The sequence below is a fragment of the Sorex araneus genome, chromosome 8, assembly GCF_027595985.1.
Source record: "Sorex araneus isolate mSorAra2 chromosome 8, mSorAra2.pri, whole genome shotgun sequence".
Lineage (NCBI taxonomy): Eukaryota > Metazoa > Chordata > Mammalia > Eulipotyphla > Soricidae > Sorex > Sorex araneus.
In genome coordinates this window covers 14,194,648-14,221,767 of record NC_073309.1, presented here as the reverse complement: position 1 = coordinate 14,221,767, position 27,120 = coordinate 14,194,648, and the positions used below count along the sequence as shown (strand labels likewise).

Here is a 27,120-nt window from a genome sequence, read left to right as displayed (position 1 = left end):
CCGTGTGTGTGTGTGTGTGTGTGTGTGTGTATGTGTGTGTGTGCTTGTGTGTGTTTGTGTGTGTGTGTGCTTGTGTATGTGTGGGCATTCCTGTTTCTGCTCCCGCCTGTCCGGGTTCTCGACCCACACCTGTCTGTCTTCTGCAGGTCTGTCTGTCCGTCCAGCCTCCTGCGTCAGGCTGGCGCACTGGCCTCTCTGCAGCTCTCTGCCCCGCCTGCCGCTGTGTGGGTGTCGGGCTGGCTGTGCACTGAGGGGCGCGGCTGGGCCCTCCCCCTTCGCCGAGTTCCCCCCCTCCAATCCCTCCCCCCCTCCCCGTCTCTAGAATGACCCGCGCGCCAGTCCTGCCTGCGTCGCTTTAGCCCGGGAGCTGCAGGAGCAGCACAGTCGGAGCTGGGAGCGTGCGGCCGCGCGGGGCACGCGAACGGAGCAGACGTGGCGTGGCGAGCGGCCGGACGAGGGTACGACAGGGCAGGAACCCGGGGCGACCGCGGAGACCCCCCGGGCCGGGGCAGGGACGGTGGGCTTCCCGGGCGGGGAGGCGGCTAGAGCCCGGCCCCGCCCCGGCCGGCCCGGCCCGGTCCGGTCCGGCCCGGCCCGCCCCTACGCGCCGCGCCCCCCGCGACGCCGGAGCCTGAGCGCCGCGGCCGCCGAGCCGGACCCCGCGTGGGAGCCGGCGCCTGAGCGGGAAACCCGGGCAGACCCGAAGCCGGAGCCGGCCGCGCGGCGCACCGAGCGGAACCAGGCGGCCGAGCCCAGTAAGGCGCGCGGGGCCGGGGGCGGCGCTGGGGAGGGGCGGCGTGGGGGTCCCGGCCCCCCGCTCCGCGCTCTGCGGCGGCCCGGCACCCGCACCCCGCGGGGGACCGGGGCGCCCAGGCTCGGCGCGTCGGGAGGGCGAACGCGCGGTCCGGAGGGGACTGCGGCGCGTCCCGCCTGCTCCCGAGCGCGTCTGTGGCCCGCGGGCTCCGGGGGCTCCCCTCGATTCGCGTCCCGGAGCGTGTTCCCCGAGGCCGGCGTTAGACAGTCTCCGCCGCCCCCGCGTCTCTGGCCTCGGGCACCCCTGAACCGTCACCCCCGCGCCAAGGGGAAACCGGGACGCACTCCGGCAGCGCAGACGAGGAGGGCCCCGGGTGTGCAGAGTTTGAAGTTAAAGCCCGAGCCCCAGCCCTGAGCCAGAAAGTTTGACCCTCCGACGGACGGATCGGCCGCCGAGACCCCCGCTTCGGTGCCTGCGGCGCTGGCCTCTCTGGGCCACCCCCCACGGGACGGGGGAAGGTGTTGCGGGGTCGCCCCCGCCGCCCCTTTCCCCACTTCGGGGCAGACGTGATCGTGCGCGCTGAATCCGAGGCGGCTGCTCGGGCTCCTCTTTTGCGCACGCGACCTCGAAGGCTGGGGAGCGCCTCCTCCACCCGGGCCGGCTTCCTCTCCCCCAGAACCCATTTCCCCCTACATCTCCCCCAGACCCCCCTCCCGCTGCGCAGTCTGGAGGTGGTTGCGCGGAGAGCTGGGGGGACCGCGCGAGGGACCGGCCCCAGGCTGAGACGGAGAGCGCTTAAGTGACAGGTGGAGGCAGGGGCGGGAGGGGGTTTCTCCAGGAACCTGGGCCTTGATCTTGGGGAGGGGGACCTACCCCCACCCGGGCCCCTCTCTTCCAACACGCTGGGCGCTAACTTCAGCCTGTGCCTCGATTTCCTCGACTGACAAGCAAGGCAGGATTCGGTTGTGAGCAGATGGTGAAGGTTTTCAGGACCGGAGGGCGCGCGCAGCTGCATTCCGAGCTCTGCGAGCTTAAGCAGAAACATTCGTCAGCTCTTGAGTCTCCTTTCCCCCACCTGGAGCCCGGGGGCGAGGGGTGGGGGAGGCTGGAATCAGATACTGCGTTTTGGGGGGTCCAGCATGGTGACTGCTGTCAACGGGCAATTCTCCCTGGCTACAGGTGTCATTTGATGAAGTGTGTGGCAGATGATGGGACAGGGTGAGTTCCCCAGGTGACAGGATCATGACACCCCCTCCTCAGAGGCCTCTGAGCATCCCCCTCAGTGTCTCAGTGACGTCTCATTGCGACGCAAAAGGCTCTCCTGCCCTCCCTCCAACTCCCTCCTCCCAGCAGCCGGCCCCTCCCCATTCCTCTCCAGGTTGGAAAAGACAGTGACGCAGTTGAATGGCTTCTCCTAGGGCCTTGGGCCAGGTCTGCTGCCCTGGCAGAGGGCTCCCCCAATATGCCCACTGGGAAACTGGCACCTCTGCCTCCCCCCTAGGGGGCTGGGGGGTGAGAGGAAGCTGGTTTTCCCTTGAGAGGCCCTGGCTGCCCGGCTGCCTGGCAGTTACTAGAAGGTTCCAGCCATACAGAGTGGTGGTTGGGGGTGGGGGGGAGGCAGGGGAGGATGGGAGGGGTTGGGGATGTCTGAGGTGGTGCCAGTCCTGGTTCGGGGCTCATGTTGCTCCTACCTGATTCTCTAGGTGGCTGAGCCATGAGACACCAGAAATGGGAAGGAAGTGGAGCCTTGATTAGTAGGTAGAAGCCAGGACTAAGAGTCACCCCTCCCTCATCCCCCCCCAGAAAGGTCCAGTCTCTGGAACTGGGGGTTCCCACCCAGGAACCTAGGGGGAATATGGGGTTCTTGGAGGTACCATGTCATAGTAGGTCATCAAGATTCTTGTGTGGACTAATCAAAGATCCAGCCTGTGAACTGTGATAGTCCCAGCCACCTGTGACTCAGTTGCTCTGCCGAAGAGGGTTTCTGGGAAGGTTCTGGTTGGACGGAATGAATGGCAGCCTCAGGGCTCCTTCTACAAAGAGCACCCTCCACTCTCTTCTCCCTCTGTAGCCTCTGTCACCCCTCCCCCACCTCATCTCCCCACTCAGTCCCCCCCCATCACTCACTAGGATGTCACCCCTCCCCCCACATCTTGTATAATCCTCACCTCCTCTTTTTCCTGACCTCACTCATCAGAAGCTAATGAAGAGGTTTTGTGACTGCTGGTTTGCAGAGTCTTTGAAATGACGCAGCTGACAGGAGACTGCATGGGGGTCTGGGCATTCCTGGTCTTTGGGAACGTCCGTGAGGGGCTCTCTGAAACCTGAACCTGAAGCCTGACCTGGAAGAGCTCCGAGTGCAGGAGAAGAGATGGGAGGAAGATGCAGATCTGCTCTGAGTCCTAAAGGGAGAAACTGAGGCTGGGGTATCCTTAGCAACTGACCACGAAATACAAGTTGGGGCTGAGAATATTGGATTTCTTAGACCTGCTCTTCTGGGGTCCATAGCCCCTTATTCTGGACAGATGGACCTTTCAGAGCCTCGATTTCCTCTTGAAAATGGAAACAAACACAATACACTTCCTTCCACAGTTATGCAAATAGGAGGATATAGCTAAGAAAACACAGAGCCAAGGCAAAGGGAGTTCCTAGTTCCAAGGACCTGGCTGTGTGTATGTTTTCTCTCTCTCTTTTTCATTTCTTTACTTTGAACAGCCCTTTGGTTAGAAGTTTTCACTGTCTCCATTTTCTAGATGTGACTGCTGAGGCTCGGAAAGTTGGCTATTGAACTTAGCAGAACTAGAATATTGAAAACATCACTGTGACTCATCATAATTTCGAGTTGACAAAATGGATAATTAGCACACTGTATGTTAGATAATTAGTAACTATGACAATTCTGTGATGTATATCTTTGGTCATTTCATATCTGTATGTTCATTGCCCAGAGGCTATATAGGAACAACTTTAGTAGATGGGCTCAGAAGAGCAGCCCCCACCCCATTTTCTCTTCATTTTCCTCCACACCATCTCCTACCCCTGACATGTAGGTGCTTTACTCATTTCTTTATTGCCTGCTCTCTTCACTGTCAGCCCTCCAACGGCTTTTGACCATTTTGTTCACTATGATATTCCAGCATCTAGAAAAGCCCCCAGCACTTACAATGTATGTTCAGTTAGGAAGGGTCTCTAAACCTGAAGTCTGATAGTGTTTGTTTTGCCAAATATAGTTTGTTGGGACAGCAGTCACATGCTGCTTAAGGAATGGAATATGTTCTGAGAAGTACATTGTCAGGCACCTTTGTCACCATGTGAATATCACAGGGTATAATTAAACAAACCAGGAGGGTATTGCCTGCAACACACCTAAACATTAAGACAGACCCTTTTAGAACCACATAGTACATATTTTCTGCCATTGGCCAAACTACTGAACAACTCAGGACTGAAAAACAAGTGGTTTTCAACCTTTTCGCATCTGACAATCTGTCCAAAGAACAGTGATAGTTTGTATATTGCTAAGGGAAAACAAACAAACAAACAAAAAACATTATTCACAGTGAGACTGTTCAGATAGCAAGACTGACAATCACACCAACACATGATCTAGGCACATTGTATGTTGGGGCATTAACATCTTCGTGGACAGACAGGAAGTTTCTGTAGACTAGCAACTGCAGTTGAAAAGTTCTGCAGAAAAATATTCAAGTTTATGGCAGAAACCATCCCCTAAAACAGAAAAAAAAAAACGATGGACATTAAAAACAATAGAAATTATTTTCTGAACATTTTAATAAAGTTCCTTCTTAGTAAATTCAGAGACAAGTTATGTTTTTAATCTTTGCAACAAGTGACATATTCAAAGGCAATTATATGAGCTCTCAAATCTTTCAATGAACTAGCTATCACTGGCTTAATTGTTCTCTATGTAGTTAGCACAAAGGGCATTTAAAAAAAATCTTCATTAATGATTTTATGTTATGACACTAATCCATGGTCATGGTGGGAAACTTGAAAAGACATAAAGCTAAGCACATAAAAATCCCCTTTTTTGCCCCAGCGCTGCCCAGAAAGCAGCATGAAGATTCATGTCCTTCCCTGCTCTGAGGCCTCGCACAGGCGCCCTCAGCCCTGAGCTGGCTCAGCCCCTGTGAATAGCCTAGTTTATTTTCTTTCTAATCTTTCACTATGTATGAAATTTTTTTTCTCGGTCTCAGCTTTCAAAAAGATGAGAACCAGGGGCCACAGAGGGTAGGGCGTTTGCCTTGCATGCATGCGGCCAACCGGGGTTCGATCCCCAGCATCCCATAAGGTCCCCTGAGCGCAGCCAGGAGTAACCCCTGAGTATTGCTGAATTTGGACTAAAAATAAAGCAAAACAAAAACAAACATCATGTAGGTAGCTCCATACCTGCTTTTTTGTGTTACAAATGTGTGCTGTACGTGGGCTTCATCCCACCGATACTGGTACCCAGGGGCTTTCTTCTCAGTCATTGAGTTCATTTTCTGCCAAGTCACGCATGCTCCACCACGGCCTCCAGCTTCCTCCCCCCCACTCCTCCGCCTCCTACACTGTGACCTGGACCCCCCCTCCCAACCATTCCCCCCTAAAGTGTTCCAAAGGGGACCGAAAGATAACCCTCTCCGCCTCTGTATCGTCGGTCAAGGGTGGGGGTTGGAGGGTTCTGTTTTGAAACGCTGTGAGCGGACAACATGCGACCAGGCTTGAGCAGACCCACCTAATCCACGAGTCACCTCCCCCCGCACCTCTGCAGTGGGTGATCCGGGTCCCTGGGCTGCGTGTGCGTCTGGGCCACGTGACCGCGCAACAGCCCTGGCAATCCTGCTCAACCTCCGCCCGCTCTCCGGCGCGCCCCCGCCTGCGCGATCCGTGGCGCGGTGGCGCGCGGTGGCTCGCGATGGCGCGATGGCGCCCGCTAACCAGCCCCATGGCGCTACCTACCCGCGCCAAGACTCCCCCGGGGCAGCACCTAGCCCCGCGCTGCCATGTGCATCGCAGGCTTCCAGGTAATTCCCTCAGGCTGCCATCCTGCATCCGGCATCTCAGGCTTGAGCCTCTGTAGCGGGCAACAGCCCCGGACCCCCCTGCCCATCGGCCCAGCCCCGCTTACTGTCCCGCGGAGCGCGGGCGCGGACAGGGCATCACGTGGTTGCTCCCGCAGCCCCTGCCTGTCTGCGTGTTGCTGTGGCCCTGGGGTGGACATTTGTTTAGCGCAGAGCTTCGGACCCCCCTCCACCCCGCCCCCAACTCCCCCCGCAAACGCCCACCCGCTCCCAGCGGGCGAAGATGAGTCCGAGCAGCCCGGAGAGCACCTCTGACGCAAGCCAGTGACGCAGGCCGATGACGTGAACTCTGGCCCGTGGACCCTCCCACCCCTGCAGTCTTTCGCAGCAAATCACTCAGTGGGCACAGCCCCAGCCCCGCAATCCAGGCCGCAGTGCCTGAGTGGCCGCAGCCCTGGTCACACCGCCTGGGACCCGGATGGTGTGTGCGTCTGTGCGCGCCAGCCGGGGCACAGGCATCCATGTCTCTGGCGGTCAGCTCCATATCTGGAGACTTTGCAGTGAGCCTGGGATTAGACGCTCTGTGACCGTGGAGAACTCTCCAACCTCTCTGAGCCTCGATGTATTTTATAACATGAAAATGAACCCATCCTCCCCGGGAAGTTCTGATGATTATGGAAATATGGTTTGAGTCCCATGCCATGGTATACCTTGGACTAGCCCGTCACCTATTTGACACCAGAATTATGCCTCTGTCATTCCCACTCCAGGGTCCACTCTCCTCTGTCATTCCCACTCCAGGGTCCACCCTCCTCTGTCATTCCCACTCCAGGGTCCACCCTGGAGAGAAACTGCCGCTATGCCCACCCACCCCTCACACACCCCATATTCCACAGCCAGCCCTGAGTTCTTCCAGGTCCCAGCACACATCAGCACATACTCTCCACAGCCAGTCCTCTCTCCAAGCTTGGCGGCCCATGGAATGTGGGGACTCGGCCTGCAGGATCCTGAAGTCTCAGGTGAGTGCCCAATCCCTGCCTGTTTGTGTCTCTGCAGGTGAGGGAGTACAGGGCCCTGCCCTGTGTGAAGTCAAATCATGGGCAAAGTGTCCTGTACATCGGATTACCCGCCCTTCCTGGGCGGCCCCTGCCCCAGTAAGTCTTGCTGCATTCTTCTGTGGCTCGGGGAGGTGAGGGGAGAGCTTGGAGTCGGGGTGACAGAGGGCCTTGGACCTGGCCCTTGAGTGCTGTGTCATAGAAGTGAGGCGGGGGGGTGCTTGACAGGAGACCCCGCCTTCTGCAAGAAGATGCTTTGGCCCTGCACATCTCATGGTGTGGATTAGGGCTCTATCAAGGGGTATTAATGGGAATACAGAAAATAGAAGATTCCAGGTCAGGGGTGGAGCATATGCTGGCATCCTTTGGGGTTGGGTTCAAGGCTGGGTTTAATCCCTGGCACCACAAAGTCCCCGAGCAGCAACAGAAACAGTCCCCGCCACCCCCACACACACATCCCAGCACCACCAGCACTGGCCCTGCACACCCTCTCCACTGCGGCAGGAGCACTCCTGTCCCCGAGCACCCTTGGGTGTGGCCTATACAGCTCAGTGTTTGGAAGTAAGCAAGCAAAGGGGCCCTGGCAAAAGGATCTGGAAATAATGGCTGAAAAGAGCCGTTTTCATCCCCCCACCCCGACTTGCTTGTACCTTTGAGGGGCTGCTCTGTGTTGTGAGGTCCCCAGAGGACAGAGAAGCACCAGTGGTCTCCCCAGTTTAACTGGCCACAGAAATGACTCTGAGATCGGAGTGCCCCAGAGAGCTCTCTGTCCCAAGGTGCCCTGCCGGTGCCTGCCCATCCTGCAGCCATAGAGGGTGACAGACTCCCTGACGCCCATCTGGGCACTGATGCCCGAGTATCCAGCAGCCCCACCTCCGGGACATCATGCTGCCTCCTGCCAATCATCCTCTTTGCCTTTCCCCACTGCTGCCTTCTGCTCTCTCCCATGGGGCCTGCAAACGCACCCAAATTTACCATCAATTTGGGAGTTTGGAAGTTTGGGAAACAAGTGTGATGACCCCATCCCATATCCCTGCTAAGTCTGGACCACGAGTCTGTGTGAAGCCAGGGACCCCACCTGTGCCCCCCTTTATCTATATGCCTTCTCCCCCACCCATGCTCCCTCTGGCTAATCCTGCCTCATCCCCCACATTCCCAGTTTCTGTCACTGGTGACACATATGGTGCCTCTTGGGGGCATCTCTTCCGAAGGGCAGAACCCCCCTTGGTAGAGCTGGGAATATCCAGGGGCCACTGCCCTGTCCTGTGGGGGTGGGGTCAGAGTCAGCATCAGCGTGCCCTGGGGGATCAAGCTATCAGTGGAATCTGTCCAGAGGGTGGTGTCCTTGGGGCCACTGGCTCCCGTGAGTAACCGAGGAAGAAAATGGGGGGCTTAATAAGCCTGGGTCAGGACTCCCCCAACCATACTGGTTCCAGTGCTACTGCTCTGGACAAAGTCACCTAAGTCCATGCCAGGGAGAGGCACCTGCCCTGCAGAGGCCATGCTGGGGTCCCTGCACATCTCTGAACCTCCTGCCCTACTTTTCATACACTCCTAGTGCCTGGCATATAGTAGGTGCTCAGTGTATGTGGAGCTAATGGATGAGGAGAGGGGCCAAGGGAACTGAATGGAGCGTCTGCCTGACCTTGGTGTCTCTCCCTTCTGTGGCCAGTCGGCACTTTAGGGCCTAAGACTTCTGGGATCCCAGAGCTCGATGCTGCCCTAAGGGCCCATGGAAAGTGAGGGGGGCGTCAGGGGAGCTCCAGGACCTCTCACCACTGCTTTAACCCGAGTACAGGGGTCCTGGGGCTGTCTGGAATCACCCTTTGCCTGGTCATTACTCCTGCTCTCCTACCTGACTCTACCCCTCTCCTCTGAGCTTGTCTAAGTGCTCCTGAGCCCCCTTGGGTACCCCCCTAAACAGCCTCCATACTCCTCATCATTTCATGGCCCCAGATCCACTCCTGAGTCGAGGTGATGCCCCTCAGGGCTCCTCAACTCAGCCCTCAGGCTCCTCCCGAATCCAGTGCCTCCCCCCACACCTGCTGCTGCTCCCCACCTTTCTGGCCCTAACTGTTCACAGAGTCCCCTTCCTCGTCCTCCCTCTGCTTTGGGGTGCAGCCTCACATCCAGCAGCTCCCACTTCCTGACACCTAAACTCAGCTCATTCCAAACCCCATCATCTCCCCTCCAGGCTGAATTAACTGGCTTTTGCTGTGTTGGTTAAGGCACCATCAGCACCTCAATTCCTCTGACCAGAAATATGGGGGTTCCCTGTTCACCTCACACTCATCCACCACAGCCAACAGCCCAGAGAAACCCCAGGGGTTCTGAACTGGGCCCCCAGGTTGCCGCTTGGGTCTCGCCCCACCCGCACTGGGAACCACGGCCTCCATATCATGTGGCTGATCCCTGGGAACAGCTGAAAACTCCCGAAACTCCCAGCCAGGAAACCCAGAAGTCCCAAGAGACCGCAGTTTGTCCCCACTCCCGGGTCCATAGGCCTGCCCTGCACCAGCTGAGAAGGGGGACGGGGAGGGGAAGGCCCCTGTTGGAGTCGGCCCAGCTGACCACGCAGGCAGAAGCAGGGCCTAGGCACACACAAGAAGGTACCCCACACTGCATCTAGTCCCTCTTAAGGAGTGCCCCGCATGCCTGCCCACCCCTGCTCCCCACTGTGGGCCAGAAGCCTGAAAAGGTGGGAAGGGAGATAAAGATGAACCCCAGTTCTAAGGAAGCCCAGCAGGGACATCTGCCTGCAACGCTAGGCCTGAGCCACTTTCTGGGGGAAGTGCTGAGAGATTGGGGTGAGGGCAGTCCCACTCCCCCCAGGGAGGGCTGAGGCTGGGAGTTGCCCCCATCTGGCCCCCTCTGGACAGGGCTGCACAGGGTCCCCCAGGAGCAGGCTGCAGGAACAGATGCTGCCAACCTCTCCTCTGCAGCCGCCAGGGACCCCAGAGCTCCCGAGAAGTGTTTCCCCAGGTCCCGGGAGGGCTGGGGGAGGAGGGGACATCGGGGCTGCAAGAGACAGAGCAGCAGGAAGGAGGGTGGAGGGGAGCACTCCACAGTCAGGTGGGGTTGGCTCTCCTGAGCTCCCCTGAGGGCAGGAACCACACATGCCAAGGGAAGTTTGATGTCGGAGTTGTCACCCACAGTGCTTTGGAGGGTCCCCTGTGGGCACTGGCCTGAATGTGAGGGCAGCCCCAGCCTAGCTGCCCCCAGGCCCACTCACCTGAGCTGCGTCCAGAATGACCATGAGGCCATCATCCTCTGGGTCCCCACTGTGGCATGTGTGGGACCCCAAAACAGCCCTCCACCAGAGCAGAAGAAGGGGCATTGAGGTACAAGCCACTTGGTCCCCCAGGGGCTTAAGGACATTCTCATCTCCCAGAAGCCCCACTATTTGCTTTGTCCCCAAAAAAGTAGCTTCTAGGGGAGGTTCCTTCTGACTCTGCCTGGTTCCACCTAGAATCCATTTCTGGAGCTTCAGGCCTTGCTAGAGATTTTCTTTGCCCACATCCACATTCCACGCCTTTTGCCGCTGCTCAGAATATGGGGTATCAGGATAGTTGAGGGGGGGACGAAGCGACCTAGCTTGATGCAGCCAAAAATGAGAGCCAAAAGGCTATTCCCAAACCACAGAGCCACTATGTTGACTCATCTGAACCCCTATTTATTCATGTTAACGTGGGGTGACAAGACCCAGAGATGTCTGTGAGGGTTTGTCCACTCCTCTCTCCTCAGCACATAAACCCAAGTGGTCCCTGTACAGAGACCCTACACACACACACACACACACACACACACACACACACACACACACACACTCACACATACACACATACACACACACACACACACACACACATCTTCTCCCCCTTTCCCAGCCAGTTTCCCAGGCACATGAAAGAACCTCTCAGGAAAGGGGCACCCTGCCTGCAAGGCTGCTCTCAGGCCTCTCAGGTCATCTACTACCCCAACTGCCTCGTGCCAAAGGACGGGGAGCCCTCATGCAGCCACCCTGGCTAGAATGTCAGGCCTCCCCACCTACCTCCACAGCAGAGACCCAAGACTGCTTAGGGCTGATCCCAAGCAACACACGGTCCCCTGGATACCTCCAGCAGTGAACCCTGAGAACCATTAGGTATGACCCACAAGGCCCTCATGCCTCCCCCAGAGTCACCCAAGATCTGACTTTAAAATGACCAAAGGTTGGGGACCAGAGCAATAGCACAGCCCGGAGGGCATTTGCTTTGCATGCAGCCAGCCTAGGTTCAATCCCTAACACCCCATATGGTCCCCCAAGCACCACCAGGAGTGATCCCTAAGTGCAGAGCCAAGAGTGACCCCTGAGCATTGCTAGGTATGGCCCCAAAACTAAAAAATAAAATGACGAAAGATGCCCCAGGATGGTTCCCGGAACCTTGCTTAGAGGCAGTTAGCTGAGCAGATACTCCCCTATGCCCCATTTCTGCCTTTCAGTGTCCTCCCCTCTGGGCCCCAGGACCCCTTGGGAGTCTCTGAACAGCTGGAGAACTGAGGTGCTTCCTTCACAGGATCCTGAGGGCAGTTCAGTCTGTTGAGAGTTTTCCTGAGCTGGCTGTGGATCTATGGGTCACCAGCTCCAAGCCAGCCTGGCAGAAGCGCTTCCATCATGGCATTTGGCAAACATGAGCCATACACCAGGGTGCCCTCTCTCCTCTCTTGGATAGCTGGTGACTCAGCCCCCCACTGTCTGTGAGAAATATACAGAAAGGGACGGTGGACCCAGTTTAGTGCTTAATGGGTTTCACATCTGGGAACACACACAGATGCAGAAACACATCCTTGCCCCAACCCCCCACCCCTGATCACTGCCTCAGGTCAGTGACACAAACTCTCTTAGCTTCTGTCACCATACGTGAATCTCCCCTACTACTGAGGGGCCCGTAGTAGTACTTCACCCGGGGGTAACTCTTCCCACCACCCCATGATACCCAACCTGGCAAGTTGCTGCTCCGGCCGGGCAGTGACAAGACCACCCAGGCACCCAGGGATGCTGGGGGAAGCCATAATGTGCTAGGGCATGAATATGGGGCCTCTGACACGCAACCCATGCACTACACTCTGCTGAATAGTCTCTCTGATGCTGTTTCGCTTTGTCCTGTTTTCGGGCCCTACCTGACTGTGTCCAGGGAGCACTCCTGGTAGGGCTCAGGGGACTGTTTGGGGTGTGGGGATCCAACTTGGGTGAACCACATGCAAAGCAAGTATCCAGCCCACTGGACTATTGCTCCAGCCCCTCTCTGAACCCTCTTGTCTAGCTTTAAGTTCGGAGATTTGGGGGTTGTGGGTGGCTCTGCCAAACCATGTTCAGGAGACCTGGGGGAGCCCTTTGATACTCAGCCCAGATGTGCAAGCCTGAAGATTTGGCGCTCAGACTCAGTGGCACTAGGGACCACACAAGACACACCCAGAGGTGCACAGGGGACCATGCAGTGCCAGGAATCCAAATGCTCTCCACATGCAGAGCGTTTGCTCCAGCCCTTTGATGCCTCTCCCTGACCCCTTCTTGTCTATTTTTGAAAGTGATGTGTGTGACTCAGGCAACAGGTTCTACTCCGTGTCTACTTCAGTGGACATTTGCACTGTCTTTAGTTTGGGACCATGAATGAAGAACGCTGTTCTAGACATTTTAGCATAGCAATGACCAACAGATCTTTGCGATATTTCCTCTGTGGGAAAGGCAGGGGACCCTTTCCTGACTGTCACAGTATGGGCTGGAGCGGTAGTACAGTGGGTAGTACCTTGGACGCAGCCAACCCAGATTCAGTATCTGGCATCCCATATGGTCCCCAGAGCACACCAGGAGTAATTCCTGAGTGCAGAGCCAGGAGTAACCCCTAAACAGGATGAGGTGTGGCCCTAACCCCCCCCCAAAAAAAAGTACCTCCAACACTTTATAATATTGACAGTGATCCCAAGAGTTTAAGGACTGTTGTTGTGTTTGTGCAAGAGTCAAGTGTGCTGGCCTGGGTCCCGAGCACTCCTGGTGAGAAATTAGAATGGCCCATTACACCCGTGCAAGCTCCAAGCCCCAGCAAAGCTACCAATCGGAAAATCCAATTATCTAAAACAACACAACTATCAAATTCCCAGAAGGCACGTAGTTATAACTGAATCTGTACGTTCAGAAATGTGTGCTCTTTAAAACAGAAATTTGATTGAGCATTAAATAAAAACAGGAGCTGAAGTTCAGTATCGAGCTTAACCCACGTCCACTGACCCTTTCCCGCCTAGGTCCTGAGAGGTCTTTTCTCCTGACATGGGATGTAATGTAAGTGCAGGAAGATGAAATATTCCTTCTCTTCTCTCCCAGAGTCTCATCCACACAAGAATTAAGGGGCTGGAGACTGCTGAAATGTTCAGGCGGGGGAAAGCTACACATGCCATCTCCCGATGCTTACTGTCAGCTTCGATTTGACTAAAAAGTACACACACATTCCAACAGAAAGGGTCTGGTCCTAAGTTTAACTTGGAAACTAAGAACCATACTCCAGCTGTGAAGTTGTTGCAGGATAAGATGTGCTTGAGTGTGGCTAATATGGAAGCACAGGGCAGCAGAAGTATGGGTGGGAGTTCCCCCTCTGCCTGTTTGTTTTCTGAATGAGAAAAGGAATCTTCTGAGACTTTTCACGGAGCACTTACTCGATGAGTGGCTGGTCTAGGTCCCCTCACTGAAACCAGATCTAGTTTCAAAAGTTGTTTTCCTCTGTCATCCCAAGACATAGTCTAGCTTAATATGATTTGACACTGAACTGCTGTAACTGAGGGTGTGATTATGTTCCGGGGTGTCCTGCAAAGGACAAACCCATCAGAGTGAGACAGCTACTTGGGGGGAAAGATGGATGAGGCCATGAAGGTACGAAGAAGGACCCTTCTAAGTGTTGAAGTCTATCACAAGGTGCAAAACCTAGACAGAGAGGTGTCCCCTGAGATGCAGTAACTAGAGTCCTGGGACAGGTTGTCACCATGAAATGTATTTAGAAAATCTTTCCAAACCTCCCTGCTCCAGTCCTGCCCCGGTCCTGCTTACCACTCAGTCCTGAGCATTTCTATAGTTCCTCCTTTGACCTCAGAGCCTCAATTTTTCCCACAGATGTTCAACGTAGTCCAGTTCCTCCAATGATCCGGGTACCTTTGTAACTTTGTCTCGGGGATTTCAGGTTGGAGCTGGGGAGAGGGCTCAGGGGCTGAGCACATGATGTGCATGTGGAATCCTGGGGCTCAGTCTCTGGCTCCATAGGATTCCCCCTCCACCCCAACAAGCATCACACTGAGAGTGAATCCCAAGGGAGGGAAGGAAATCTAGGTTAAGGCAGTGGGGAGATAGCCCAAGTGGTTCTGGTGCCTGGAATGTACAAGACCCTGAAGTTAAATCCCCAGCAGTGTGTGATCCAACCTCCAACAGCCCGAGCACCTTGGGCCACATGGGCAAGCTCTGCCCAGAGTAGCGCCTATTGAAAAAGAAAGAAAAAGAAAGCAATATAAGGTCATGAGGTGGGCTCCAGCATCTTCCTCCTGAAGCTGTCGTCTTCTGCCTTACACTGGTCTGGCCTCAGGAGATACTTTTCAGATCTGGGTTGGATCGTCGCCGTCCCTGAGCACCTGCTGTCTACAGTGCTCACAGCAGAGATTTTATGTCCAGTAGCCCCAGAGGGAATGATGGAGGCTTCATGAGTGAGAGGCAGGATATGAGCCCAGGACTGTGGCTGGAGCAAAAAGAGGATGTGGGGTGTAAGGGTAGGAGCTCTCTGCTCCCCTCCTAGAAGGTGGTCCAGAGGCAGCAGCCTGCTTCTGGGGACCCCACGGCTGTTCCTATCTAGGAGGGTCTTGAGTGTGGGCCAGAGCCAAGGTGGGCTCCCAAGGCAGCTCAGGGTCACGAAACAATCCCGAGGGGGTGGATAGGAAGAGAAAGGGCTAGTCTCCAAATACTTCATGATTTTAAAAGTTATGTTTGAGGGATCCCCATGAGAAATTACTCCAGTATTTCCAGTTCTCGTAGATCATTCCTGGCAATGTGCAGGGAACCACAGGTGGTGCTGGGGATTAAACCCGAGTTGCTGCATGCAAGGCAAGTGTCTTACCACTGCGCTATTGCTCTGGCCCCAGTGTTCATGGATGTCTTGGCCTCAAACCATCTTTGCATTCCTGGGATGTATGCTTTCTAAGGGTAGAGCTTATTGTCTTTATTGTTTCTATTTTCATGAAGATTGGAGTGGGGAGTTAGTGTTATTTTGGGTTTGGTTTGTACTTTGTGGGGGAGGGGACAAGGGTAGGTTTTCAGTGCTAGGTATCAAACTCAGAGCCTCAGCATGTGAGTCATATGCTCTACTGCCAAACCACATCCCTGTCCAATATCAGGGTTTTGTACTTAACACTCTGTGACCCTGTGGTTGGCTTCCCATGAACCCCAGTAAACTCTGGGAGCAGGGAAGCAAAAATGCTCCAGAATCAGAGCTCACAGTGCTCTGCCTTCCATGAGCTTCTGCCACATCTCCGGTGACCTGATGAATAATCACTCTCCCCAGCCCCTACACACACACACACACACACACACACACACACTCAGTGCTGCTCTGCCAAAGGTTGGGCACTGTGGTCCAACAGGTGAGAGATAGAGATATTTGATGTCATTAGGATCCCCAGAGATTCAGCAAGGAGATCGGTGGGGGCACCATTCTCTCCTTTTCCCTCTACTCTCCCCCTTCCTTTCTCTCCCTAGCCTGTCCCTCACCTCTGCCCTCCTCTCTCTCCTTCTCTTACCCTCCCCTTATGTCTCCTTTCCTCACTGCCCCCTCCTCCCTTTCTCTCCCCTCTCCCCCTTCTGCTCTCCTCTCCCCTCCCTCTCTCTCCTTTTCTTTCTGTGGCAGAGAGAGGAAACTAGCTCTCCTAAAGGGACAAATCCTGGCCACAACCAACCAGGGTTTGGCTCCCTGAGCACCAGGTGTAAGCCCTGAGCACTGCTGAGTGTGCCCCCCCCAATGATGATGATGATACTAATAATAATAACAACGACAATGATAACAAATGCTGTCATGGGAGTCGCGCCTCTTTGAGGCAGCTGTTGTAGATGCTAGCTGACATTCAAAGATCCCCCTGGTACTTATTCAAGACCTCCACAGCCATGCTCAGAGCCCTGTGGCCACTTTTGCCAGTGCATTCTGTTGGCTGAGTGCTCTGGTGCAGGGGGGCACCAAAGGTCACAGCATGGTGTGGCGGGGAGTGGGGGAGTCCTGCAGTGCTAGGGACGGAGCTCAGGCCCTTGAACATATAAACCATCTCCTCACCCGCTCCGGCAGTTTCATAAACCGATGCCCGCAACGTAGGCTCTGGGGCATGCGGCCAAAGTAGTGCTCAAGGAAAAGAGGATTAGGGAAGAAGGTCCCGCCACTGTCACCACAACACACACGGTCCGGGGCTGGTTCAGCTCATGGCGAAATTGCAACTCTTGTGATTTTTAACATTTTATATACCAGTATTACATGAACTTCCTGGGATGCCCATGTTGTAGATAATGGACCTTTTTTTCTGAGTCATGGTTTTGAGCCAGGAGGTAGGAGGTAAGTCCCTCAGTGATGGGGTCCCCAGGCCACAGCCCTTCAGCATCTCCACCTAACTCCAGTGCCCCCTCCTTAGCTCCGATGCATGACAGGCTCAGGGCAGGGGGGAATCTTGCTCAGCCTTGGCTTGATTTGGGAGTCAGCCATTTCACCACTTGCTCTGCAGAAATAGCAAGAAGCAGTCTGTAAAACCATCTCAGTGAGCTTTCCAGCCAATTAATAAATTGTTCATGAAACCAGAGATTAAACCCTTAGTGAATGATGATAATGCAGCTTACTCAGGGAACTGGGATATGTAGAGGAAATGTGAGTTAATTTTAGTGGGTTTATTTAAGTGGCAGAATGTATCCTAATAGTGGAATAAATTACTTTCATCTCATATTTATAGAATCACAAATGGAATATAGGAGGTCACTTAAATTTTTTTCAGTTACATTTTAATGCAGTGGGTGAACAGAGGAAATTTCTCCAATTAACCCTCACACATAAAATAGATAGAAGCTGACTGACTCTGCACCAAGTGAGGGCAGGGAACTCCCTGACGCACCAAGACTTGCCCCTCTTGACTGGGGCAACTCTGTGGGACTTCATGGTTTTAGAGTAGGAGAGATTCACTGCAGTCTGCATTATAGTCCCAATGTCCAGTAGTATATCCAAGCATGGGAATAGCACTTAACAGGTATTGGCAATGGGTGGGTGAATGAGTGGATGGATGGATGAACTGAAGTAGGGGTGAATGAATAGGTGGATGGGTGACTGGGTGGGTAGACGTGTATAAATTGGTGGATGGATGAACTAAAGGAGTCTATGGGTAATTGATTAGATAGATAAATGGGTATGGATAGATGGGTAGGTGGATAAGCTGGTGGATAGATGGATTTAATGGATAGATGACTAAATGGATGGATAGATGGATGGATGAATAGATTGATAAATTGGTGGATGAATAAATAAAGTGGATGGATCCATTGGAGGAGATGGATAACTGGATGGATAAATGTTACTTGGGTGAATGGGTGGATAAATTGGATTAATTGTAGTGAATGGGTAGCTGGATGGATGGCTGTATATATGAGTGAATGGCTGTTGAATAGATGCCTAGGTCAATACCTGCTTGAGAGAATAAATTATTTGTTAAGTAAATTTATAGAATATTGATATTCTATAAATTTATAGGCCACGTGACATCTTATAGCCTAGTTCTCCCTCTGGGAGAACCTGGCAAGCTACTGAGAATTTCCTGCCCACATGGGAGAGCCTCACAAACTCCCATGGTGTATTCATATGCCAAAACCAGTAACAATGATGGGTCTCATTCCCCTGACCCTGAAAGAGCCTCCAATGCGGCACCATTGGAAAGGACGAGTAAAGAGAGGCTTCTAAAATCTCAGGGCTAGGACAAACGGAGACATTACTGAGACTGTTGAGAAATTTGGTGATCAATGAGATGATGATGATAGAATGTTGATAAATATCGATAAATATGTGATGTATTCATATTCCAGTCCTTCTGTAGACCATAATCTGCCCCACCCATAAAGCTACAAATGGTCACTAAAGGTGCCAGGACCTTGGCATGTATTTTTAGCTAATTTCTCACAGAGATACATTCCCATTGTAGGAAAAATCCTGGACACCAACTAGCTTTGTCCTTCATCACATAATCCCAGTGTTTAGCTGCCATCAAGATGATGCCCCCAGTCTCTCTCCCTAACCCCACCCTGCTAGAAGCACTACGTGCCCTTTCCTGAGCCCTGCCAGAGCCTCATGTTTATGCCCTTGCATATGCTCCTTCCTCTGACCTTGTTCCAGAGAGGGGCTGGGGTGTGACTCAGCAGGTGTGAGACCATGAGTCTGATCCTCAGTATCAAACCCATACTAAGAAAGAAAGAAAGAAAGAAAGAAAGAAAGAAAGAAAGAAAGAAAGAAAGAAAGAAAGAAAGAAAGAAAGAAAGAAAGAAAGAAAGAAAGAAAGAGGGAGGGAGGGAGGGTGGGTGGGAGGGAGGGAGGAAGGAAGGAAGGAAAGAAGGAAGGAAGGAAGGAAGGAAGGAAGGAAGGAAGGAAGGAAGGAAGGAAGGAAGGAAGGAAGGAAGGAAGGAAGGAAGGAAGGAAGGACAGAGACAGAGAAGAAACCACCCCCAATTGCCAACAACCCCAACATCATCCCTAGCACAGTTGCTGAGATACACGTTCATGCCTCCTGCTCTTTCCTCGATGGTCAGGGCCTCTTCCCCATGTGCCATACCCAGGATGGCCCCCTGGGTTCTTGGCGATTTCCCTGCATGTTCAGCTTTTGAGACACCTTCGCACTGAGTGAACCCCGGGGTCTGACCTGCTATGTGCATAAGCTCTATATATGGCCCCGGAGAAGCAACGCATCGTTTTAGGAATAATTTTCCTCTAGCAAGATCCAAGACACTACAGTCTCCCAGCATGCAGCATCCAGTGGCCATAGAATAACTGCTTGGTAAGAAGTTAGGTGGTAGCCACCCTCGATCTGGGTTCCTCTCCACAGAACACGTAACCCAACTGCAAAACCATGCAACCTTGACCTAGAAGTGATCACCTCCCGGAGGCTCAGACTCCCCACCTGTTACCTGGGGCTCCTGTGACAGCCATCAGAATTCAATGAGATGACAGAGTCCGTGGAAAGTAGCAGGCCTGGTGTGTCACCCACAGTGGGTTTCCAGTTGTGCTGGAACAGGCCACAGAGGGTGCACGATGTCTCAGGGCAGAGCCCATTATCTTGAGGTGGCCCTTCCTCTGGCTTTCGGTCCCTTTGGAGAAGCTGGCGGGAGGGAAATTTCCACTGAGGCAAAGCCATTTTCTTGCTCTGTCCTTGCAGGGGGACACAGAGGGGTGGGAGGGAGCTGAGCTGCTTTCCCTGCTGCCATATTTATCTAGGTACTAGAAGGGTCACTGCCTTTGGGAGATGGGGACTTCCCTCAAACCTTAAAGCAGTGCCTACCTCTGCCAGGCTGCAGTAACTGGACGATGAATTTCCCAGCCAGCCATGCAGGAGGGTGCCCAGGCCAGCTGGCTCCATTGGGAAGCACAGGAGGTGCCACTCCATGCTTGGCTGCTACTGAACCTGGTACCGAAAACACTGGCAGGAGGGTGAGGCTCTCATCTGCCGCGGTGGCTGGCGGAGCAGGGAGCATCTTCAAGGAGACGGGGAAGGGCTGGCATCTGGGCACCTAGGGCTAGGTGCACACACTCAGCTGACCCTCAGCTTTTGTTCTGGGTCCTTGAGACTGGTTGGGGCCACCAGGCTCTCCCACCCCCACCCCATACACACATACTCCTACTGTTCCCAGGAAGGCTGATGCCTCTTAACTGTTGGCACCTGGAGGGCAGGATGAGGGTGGCACTGATGGGACAGCCAGCAGGTCTGGACTTGATCAGAAGGACCCCGGCAAGCAGAGTGACCACTGACCCAGCTCCAGCCCTAGTCAAAGCCTTGGCCAGTGGCTCCAGAATCACAGAGTGGTCACACTAGATGAGGGTGGCCTGCAGTGCCCCTTCCTGTCCTCTGTGTCTAGTGTTGGGTCAGAAAGGTACACTGAGGCTGGCGAGAGAACCAGCATCCACCAGTAATTCCCACCGTGGGTATCCACGAGGTGACAGAGGCCAGCATAACTCTGGCCACCCTCCAAGGATGACATTTCTCTTGCACTGAGCTTGGACCTGGTCATTTAAACATGGATCACTTTTTAGGGGGAGAGGGGGGCACCTTGCTGTGTCCCTTGTCACCTCTGGGTGCTGAAGGCAAATGGGAAAGCTTTTATGTTGGGGCCACACCTAGCAGTGCTCAGGGCTTACTCCTGGCTCTGTGCTCAGGACTACTTCTGGCAGGCTCGGGGACCATATGGGGTGCTGGGGGTCCAACCCAGCTCTGCTCTGTGCCAGGCAAAGCCCTTCCCACTGGACTATCACCCCAGTCTGCAAAGTGTAACTGAGAGTGGCCTGTGGTTGAGGGAACCAAAATGAGCCTGGGGCCCCTCACCTCAGCTTCCCGTAGGCCTCTGCTCCCCAAAGATCCCGCAGAGGAGCTGACCCCACCATCCTCCCTCTGGGGCTGACTCGCAGGGTGCAGGGATAGAGGGGGAAATTGGTGGCAGCACCCGAGATTCCCCCCTTCTCAGAAAAGCGCCCCCTCCCTCTCTCTCCCCACCCCACAGCCCCGTACAACAGTACGGGCAACTACTACTCCACGTTCTCGGAGAATGAGGAGCACAGCCACCTGCTGGTGTCGCCTGTGCTGGTGGCCAGCGCCGTGGTAGGCGTGGTGCTCATCCTCTCCTGCATCACCATCATCGTGGGCAGCCTCCGGCGGGAGCGGCAGGCGCGGCTGCAGTGGTACCACCAGCAGCGAAACCGTCACCGCCGCCGCCACCGCCGCCACCATGGCGACGAGGAGTATGACTTCAGTGAGTCACCCCTGCCTGGGACCCCCTCCTGCATCCTAGGGGCCAGCGGGAAGGTGTCAAGGGGGCAGCAAAGCATTCAGGGAAGGTACCTCTCAGGGGGGCAAGGACATGCTCACAGCTACACCCCATATGTTCTGAGGACAGGAGAGGGAGGCCAGGGGGCTGCTCCCCAGCCCTGGGCACCATGTGTGCAGACTGTCCCCAGAGTGGTTGGGAAGGACTGGGGAAAGGATGGGCAGAGAGACAGGGGTGGGTGGGTGGGGGTGAATGAAAGCTGGGCTGGGGCTTGTGGCAGAAGATGGAGGCAGAAGTGGGTGCAGGAGTGAGTGAGTGAGTGGGTATGTGGGTCAAGGAGGTAGGTGGATAGGCAGGAGGGCAGAGGGGTGGGGAGTGTGGGGATCTGAGGGAGGGAGGGATGGATGGATGGGTGGATGGATGGATGGATGGATGGATGGATGGATGGATGGGTGGGTGGATGGGTGGATGGGTGGGTGGATGGATGGATGGATGGATGGATGGATGGATGGATGGATGGATGGATGGATGGATGGATGGATGGATGGGTGGATGGATGGATGGGTGGATGGATGGATGGATGGATGGATGGATGGGTGGATGGATGGATGGATGGATGGATGGATGGATAAATGGGTGGATGGATGGATGGATGGATGGATGGATGGATGGATGGATGGATAAATGGGTGGATGGATGGATGGATGGATGGATTGATGGATGGGTGGGTGGGTGGATGGATGGATGGATGGATGGATGGATGGATGGATGGATGGATGGGTGGAGTGGGTGAGGATGGAAAGAAGAGGAGCGGGAGGGGAAGGGAGGAGAAGGGAAGGAGGGAAGCTTTTCCATCTGGAGCATTTGGAGGCAGACCTGGTGTCCTCTGTTGGGCTGAGAGGGGTGAACACAGTTTGAGGGTCCGAGGAGTCTGCAGCGCAGGGCACGGGAGTTGTGTTGCTTAGCTACAGAGCTTCCTAGTGTCGTTGAGGTGAAGATGCAGAGAAGAACCCAGGACAGAAGGCAGTGTGGGCAAGGCCAGAGCATGCATCTCCCTCTGGGTCTGAGAAAGGGGAGAGCACAGTGGAGTGCAGGGTGCTCCCAGCATCTCTGCAGTCCTCTTTGCCCAGCACTCTCCTCCCCATGTGGGGGTCTGGCTAGCCCAGCTCCACGACTCCAGGCTCCCAGGCTCCAGGCTCATGACCCACTTCAGTTATTCGATGCCAGGGAAGGAACCCCGGGCTTCTCACACACAAAATCTATTCTCTACCTCTGGCCTCATGCCACACTCTTCTCTCTCATCTCCCTCCATGGTTCTAGCTACTGTGCCCCTCTGCCCAGCCTACTCCTCTTCCTCTCAATCATTCCTAATCACTCTGCTCTGCGATCCCCTCCTCCAAGAAGTTCTCCCAGACCTGCAGGCCAGCCCAATTTTCACTGTCCCAGCACACTATCAAAGCACCAGACTACTTAGGGCAGGCTGGCCACCACTCCAAGAGTCTTGCCAGGGCAGCACCTGACACCAGTGTCCAGCCCAGACTGGCACTCACATCCTGGGACTGTGTGTGCGTGTGTGTGTGTGTGTGTGTGTGTGTGTGTGCATGCACAGGGGCAGGGGGGCCCGAGGGGGTGTTCAGAAGCAGCTATGCTTGGTGAAGTGGGGGGACAAAAGAGCCTGGGGACCTCCAAGAGGGCTGTGAACCCCCTCCCTGGTCGTTGGCCTGAGGTCTGGGCTGCTTGTCTGTCCCTGCAGTGTCGGACGGACACATACTCGGCCGCAGGATGCGCTCCATGTGCGGCACACTCGAGGAATGGCCGAGGACCCTAGAGCTCAACTCTTGGGGAGATGTGAACCCCGCGGTGCTCCGGGAGCTGTACCCAGATGCTCCTCCTTCGTAAGGGGGCCACATGGGGGCGGAGGGCATATGGCCTGCGTGGAAGCACATACCCCCATCCCCAAGATGAACTCTCCGGAAACCACCTGCTCTGTGGGCCCCGATCAGAGGGTCTAGAGAGGGGCACACAGCTCATCGGAGAGGCCTGGGGAAGGAGAAGGACTCGGGGCCTTCTGGCTGCTCTTCTGGCTTCCCCAGAGAGCTGCCCTGGCAAGGTGGCGAGGGGTCAGGGGTGGGGCACACGGGGCTCTCTCTACTTAACAGGTGTAACAGGTGGAACAAGAAGGTATTGCAGGGACCATGGGATCCCAGGGAATGCAGCAATCCCCCAGCATCTCTGAGGAACAGCAGGAAGGAGAGCCAAGCAGGTTGAGTCGGAACGGGGTGGGGGGCACCCAGAGGCCGCATCTAATGATCCCGGGGGTCCTACGCTCAAGGCTCCTTTCCTGAACAGTCCAGGGGAGGGTCCCCCCTCCCTGGACACCTGCTGCTCTGTGGATGATGTGGGCCCAGAAGCTCTGCATCGCAAGTCCTGGGAAAAATCTGTCTTGTTGCTCTGGTCTTGTCCACTTCCGGGTCAAAGTTCACATGTGAGAAGGTCCCAGGTAGGCAGGAGGATAAGGGGAGAGAGGGAGGGAGGAGGGTAGGCATGCATGGGGCTCGGAGGAACCTTCACCGTCCGAGATGTAGGGGCACCTGGGGAAGGTCAGAGACCTCAGGTGAGAAGTTCCTGCTTCTCCTCACCCAGCAGGACCCCGGAAGGGATCCACATACTCCAATGGTACCCCAGAGTCAAGCAGCTCCCCTTTTTCTGGGGCTTCCTGGGTGGGAAGATGACACTATGTGGTGGTGTGGCCTTAGAAGGCCCCCCTGGGTGTCACTGTCCTTACGGAGGGCAGCAGGCACCTGAGGACATGCCCGCCCACTGCTGGACCCGGGGAGATGAGCACAGCATGCAGCAGCGTCCAGACCGGGTACCGGAGAGACCAGGATAAGATGTGGGCGGGGCCGCTGCGTGCGGCCTCAGCAGCAGCCTCTGACAGGCAAATTTCTCCTGGTGGGGCCACAGGCCCTGAGGGTCCCTGAGCCAGGGGCAGTGGGAAGAGGGGGTCAGATGCATGGGGCAGGAAAGCCAGGCTCAACTCCTTCGTGTATTCCCTCCCCAAACCCTCGTCCACCCTTTGGGAAGGGGGATCTTGTGTCCAAACAGCACTTGGTCATCAGGAGGCTGTTCCACTGGGGAAATCCTTTCCTGGGGGGTCCTGTCTGTACCCCCCAGACAGATCCCCTCCCCTGCCAGCAAGTGGTGGCTGGGGAGATGAGTCTCTGGCATCCCTGGCCCCCCTCCACCCTCCCAGCACTCCGAGTCGGTTTGGGCACAGAAGCCCCCAGTGACTCTGGGGGGCTTCTGTGCCCAAACTGACGTGGTTCAGAAGGAACGAGGGAATCTTTCCTAACCCTGAAAGGAGTGTGGGGGTGACCTGAGATTGCTCCTAGCAGCTCCCCCATATGCAGTGCCCGCTCTCCCCTAGTCACCAGGGCTGAGCAGTCAGAGGCCAGGTCTCAGAGCCGGTGTTCTGAAACACTCAGCTCCAGGACCCAGGACCCAGTGGCTGGGGCCCTCTGGGGTCAGCGCAGTAGGCACCCACACAACAAAGGCCTGGCCTGGTCCACTCCAGGGCAGCACAGTGCTGCTGGCGGGCCCAGCCTTCGCAGGAGGCCCGCCCGAAACTGGTTTCCAGCCAGCACTGAGAGAGCCTCTTCTCTTACAGCTACGAGGAGTGCGTAGGGCCAGGGGCCACCCAGCTCTACATTCCCACTGATGCTCCGCCACCCTACTCGCTCACCGACGCCTTCCCGCCGAATGGCAACCCGAATCCGGGTGCCGTGGAATCTGGCATCCCGAATCCGGTTGTCCTGCAGCCTGGCATCCTGAATCCAGGCACCCTGGAGCCTGGTGTCCTCAGCCCAGGTGCCCCGGAGCCTGGGGTTCTGGGTGCAGGCACCCTGGAGCCTGGCGGTGGCCCTGGTCGCCCCAGGGATGAGCAGGTGCACAGCATCTCCATGGATGCCCTGCCCCCTTATGAGATCCTGATAAGCAGCCCCCGCTCCAGCCTGCTGCCACTGCCGGGGCCTGGGCCCATGAGCCCCCCAGACTCACCCAGCCTCGCTCCAGGAGGAGTGCCTGAGTGAGCCAGCCAGCTAGGCCCTGTCAGTGCCTGAGGGAACCTCACCTCATCTTTCAGAACATGGACACACACACACACGCACACACACCTGTGCACACATGCAGGCTTACATGTACACACAGATATACACATGATACACATGTGTACATAAAGACACCCAACTTACACAGATGCACATTCTTTCACACACAGTGGTGCATATACATGCACATGATATGCACTGTGCACATGCATGTACACATATACAAACTGGCACACATACACACTGGTACACATACACACTGATATACGTATACACATACATGTACTTGCTCTGGTACACGTACACTCTGGCACACATATACATACACTCTGGTACACACACTCTGGTACGCATATACATACACTCGTACACACATACTGATACATATACACATATTGGTACACATACTGATACACATATACACACATTCTGGTACTCACATACTGATACACATATACACGCACTCTGGTACACACATATTGATACACATACACACTAGTACACACTGATACACATATACACATGCTCTGGTACACACATACTGATACACATATACACACTCTGGCACACACATACTGATACACATATACACACACACTGGCACACATACTGATACACATATACACACACACTGGCACACATACTGATACACATATACACACACACTGGCACACGCATACTGATACACATATACACACACACTGGCACACACATACTGATACACATATACACACACACTGGCACACACATACTGATACACATATACACACACTGGCACACACATACTGATACACATATACACACACTGGCACACACATACTGATACACATATACACACACTCTGATACATACTGATACACATATACACACACTCTGATACACACATATTGATACACATATACACACAATCTGGTACACACAACACATACTGATATACACATATACACACCCTGGTACCCATAAACACTGGTACACACATACACATACTCTGGTACTCATACACTCTGGTACATATTAATATGTACACTGATAAACACATACTAGTACACTGATACACATATGCATGCACAAGGTGCGTACTGCTCCACATACATGCACACACATGCATACACAAGCACATGAGTGCTCACTTGTACACATACAGGTGCACAAACACACTTGGACACAAGCATGCACACACATGCACACTGTACACAAACATGCACACACATAACACTGGTGCACACAGATGCATTCAGGACTTATGCACACATATCACACTTAGTACACACATATACCCAGACATGGGGACACACACTCATATGTGAAGGTTTTATCACCACAAAGTTCCCTCTGGCCTGTGGGCCAGGCGCTATTGGGGGACTAGTTTCCCCCACCCCCATTGGTTGTCCCTGCCGTCCACTGGCAGGCTGTGCCCAAGTTCTGATGCTGCACTTAGAAAAGAAGTGCTCTGACTACCTAGCCCATCCCCACCCCACCTCAGGCAGCGTGTCCTCAGGAAGGCTCAGCGACTGGCTGTTCCTCTCCCACTGCAGGACCGAAGAGCCGCAGCACCACTGCCCTGCCACTTACGGAGTGAGGGACTTGGGCTGGGAACTCAGGTACAACCTGGAGGACCCCAGCCCGCTTTGTTTGCCCCCCACCCCAGTGCTCTCAGTCTGGTGGCGCTAGTGGAGTTGGCTCAGAAGCCTTACCCCTGGCCATAGGGAAGAGAAGGGCCCTTGGTGGGTCAGCCTGCTAGAGGCAGAGCCAAGCATGTTTGAGGGGAGTCCCCGCCAGCGTCACCAGTCCTCGGGTGCCCCCCACCTCCCTACCCCCCCCCAGTGACCCTCTCCCTCACATTTCACCTTCTCCAGTAAAGGGCTAAAACAATTTAGCGCTCCCTTTCTTAAGAGGGGGGCCCAGATGACACTTGTGCATTTATTTTCTGTAGAAATAGAATTTGGGTGCAGAACTGAAAGGGCTCCGCCCGGTGTCCCCGTGTCTGGAGTGTCTGACTCCGCAGGGGAGGGGCCTGTTTACACGCAGTTCTGTCCACCTTCGTGCTGTACTGTTTTCTAGGCAAAAAATATATTTATTTGTTTGGTGTACTGTATCGCCTTTCTCGCGCACTCCAGGAATGAGCCCCTCAAAC

At 54.8% G+C, this 27,120-nt stretch overlaps 1 protein-coding gene and 1 long non-coding RNA gene across 5 annotated transcripts; one reads left to right on the top strand and one right to left on the bottom strand.

The window, feature by feature from the left end:
- Positions 1 to 349: 349 nt before the first annotated feature.
- On the top strand, positions 350 to 25,286 carry BEAN1 (brain expressed associated with NEDD4 1). Of its 4 annotated transcripts, none has more exons than XM_055146538.1 (5): positions 350 to 458; positions 6,835 to 6,932; positions 20,617 to 20,865; positions 22,634 to 22,775; positions 24,548 to 25,286. In XM_055146538.1, the coding sequence occupies exons 2-5, from the start codon at positions 6,875 to 6,877 to the stop codon at positions 24,966 to 24,968; spliced, it is 870 nt and encodes a 289-aa protein (XP_055002513.1). In that variant the 5' UTR covers positions 350 to 458; positions 6,835 to 6,874; the 3' UTR covers positions 24,969 to 25,286. The 4 variants fall into 4 exon arrangements, with proteins under 4 accessions (XP_055002513.1, XP_055002515.1, XP_055002516.1 ...); XM_055146540.1 differs by lacking the exon at positions 350 to 458 and adding an exon at positions 471 to 755; XM_055146541.1 differs by lacking the exon at positions 350 to 458 and adding an exon at positions 5,437 to 5,781.
- On the bottom strand, positions 4,067 to 5,282 carry LOC129406869 (uncharacterized). Its single transcript, XR_008631299.1, has 2 exons — positions 5,165 to 5,282; positions 4,067 to 4,483 (listed from the first exon to the last, which is right to left on the bottom strand). It is a non-coding gene; the product is annotated as an uncharacterized LOC129406869 (long non-coding RNA).
- Positions 25,287 to 27,120: the final 1,834 nt, after the last annotated feature.

Excerpts from the sequence above, each read along its gene's own strand:
- BEAN1 (XM_055146538.1), top strand. The coding sequence starts at position 6,875 with ATGGGCAAAGTGTCCTGTACATCGGATTACCCGCCCTTCCTGGGCGGC. Across the intron at positions 20,866-22,633 it reads CGACGAGGAGTATGACTTCA|TGTCGGACGGACACATACTC; the intron begins GTGAGTCACCCC and ends CTGTCCCTGCAG. Across the intron at positions 22,776-24,547 it reads TACCCAGATGCTCCTCCTTC|CTACGAGGAGTGCGTAGGGC; the intron begins GTAAGGGGGCCA and ends CTTCTCTTACAG.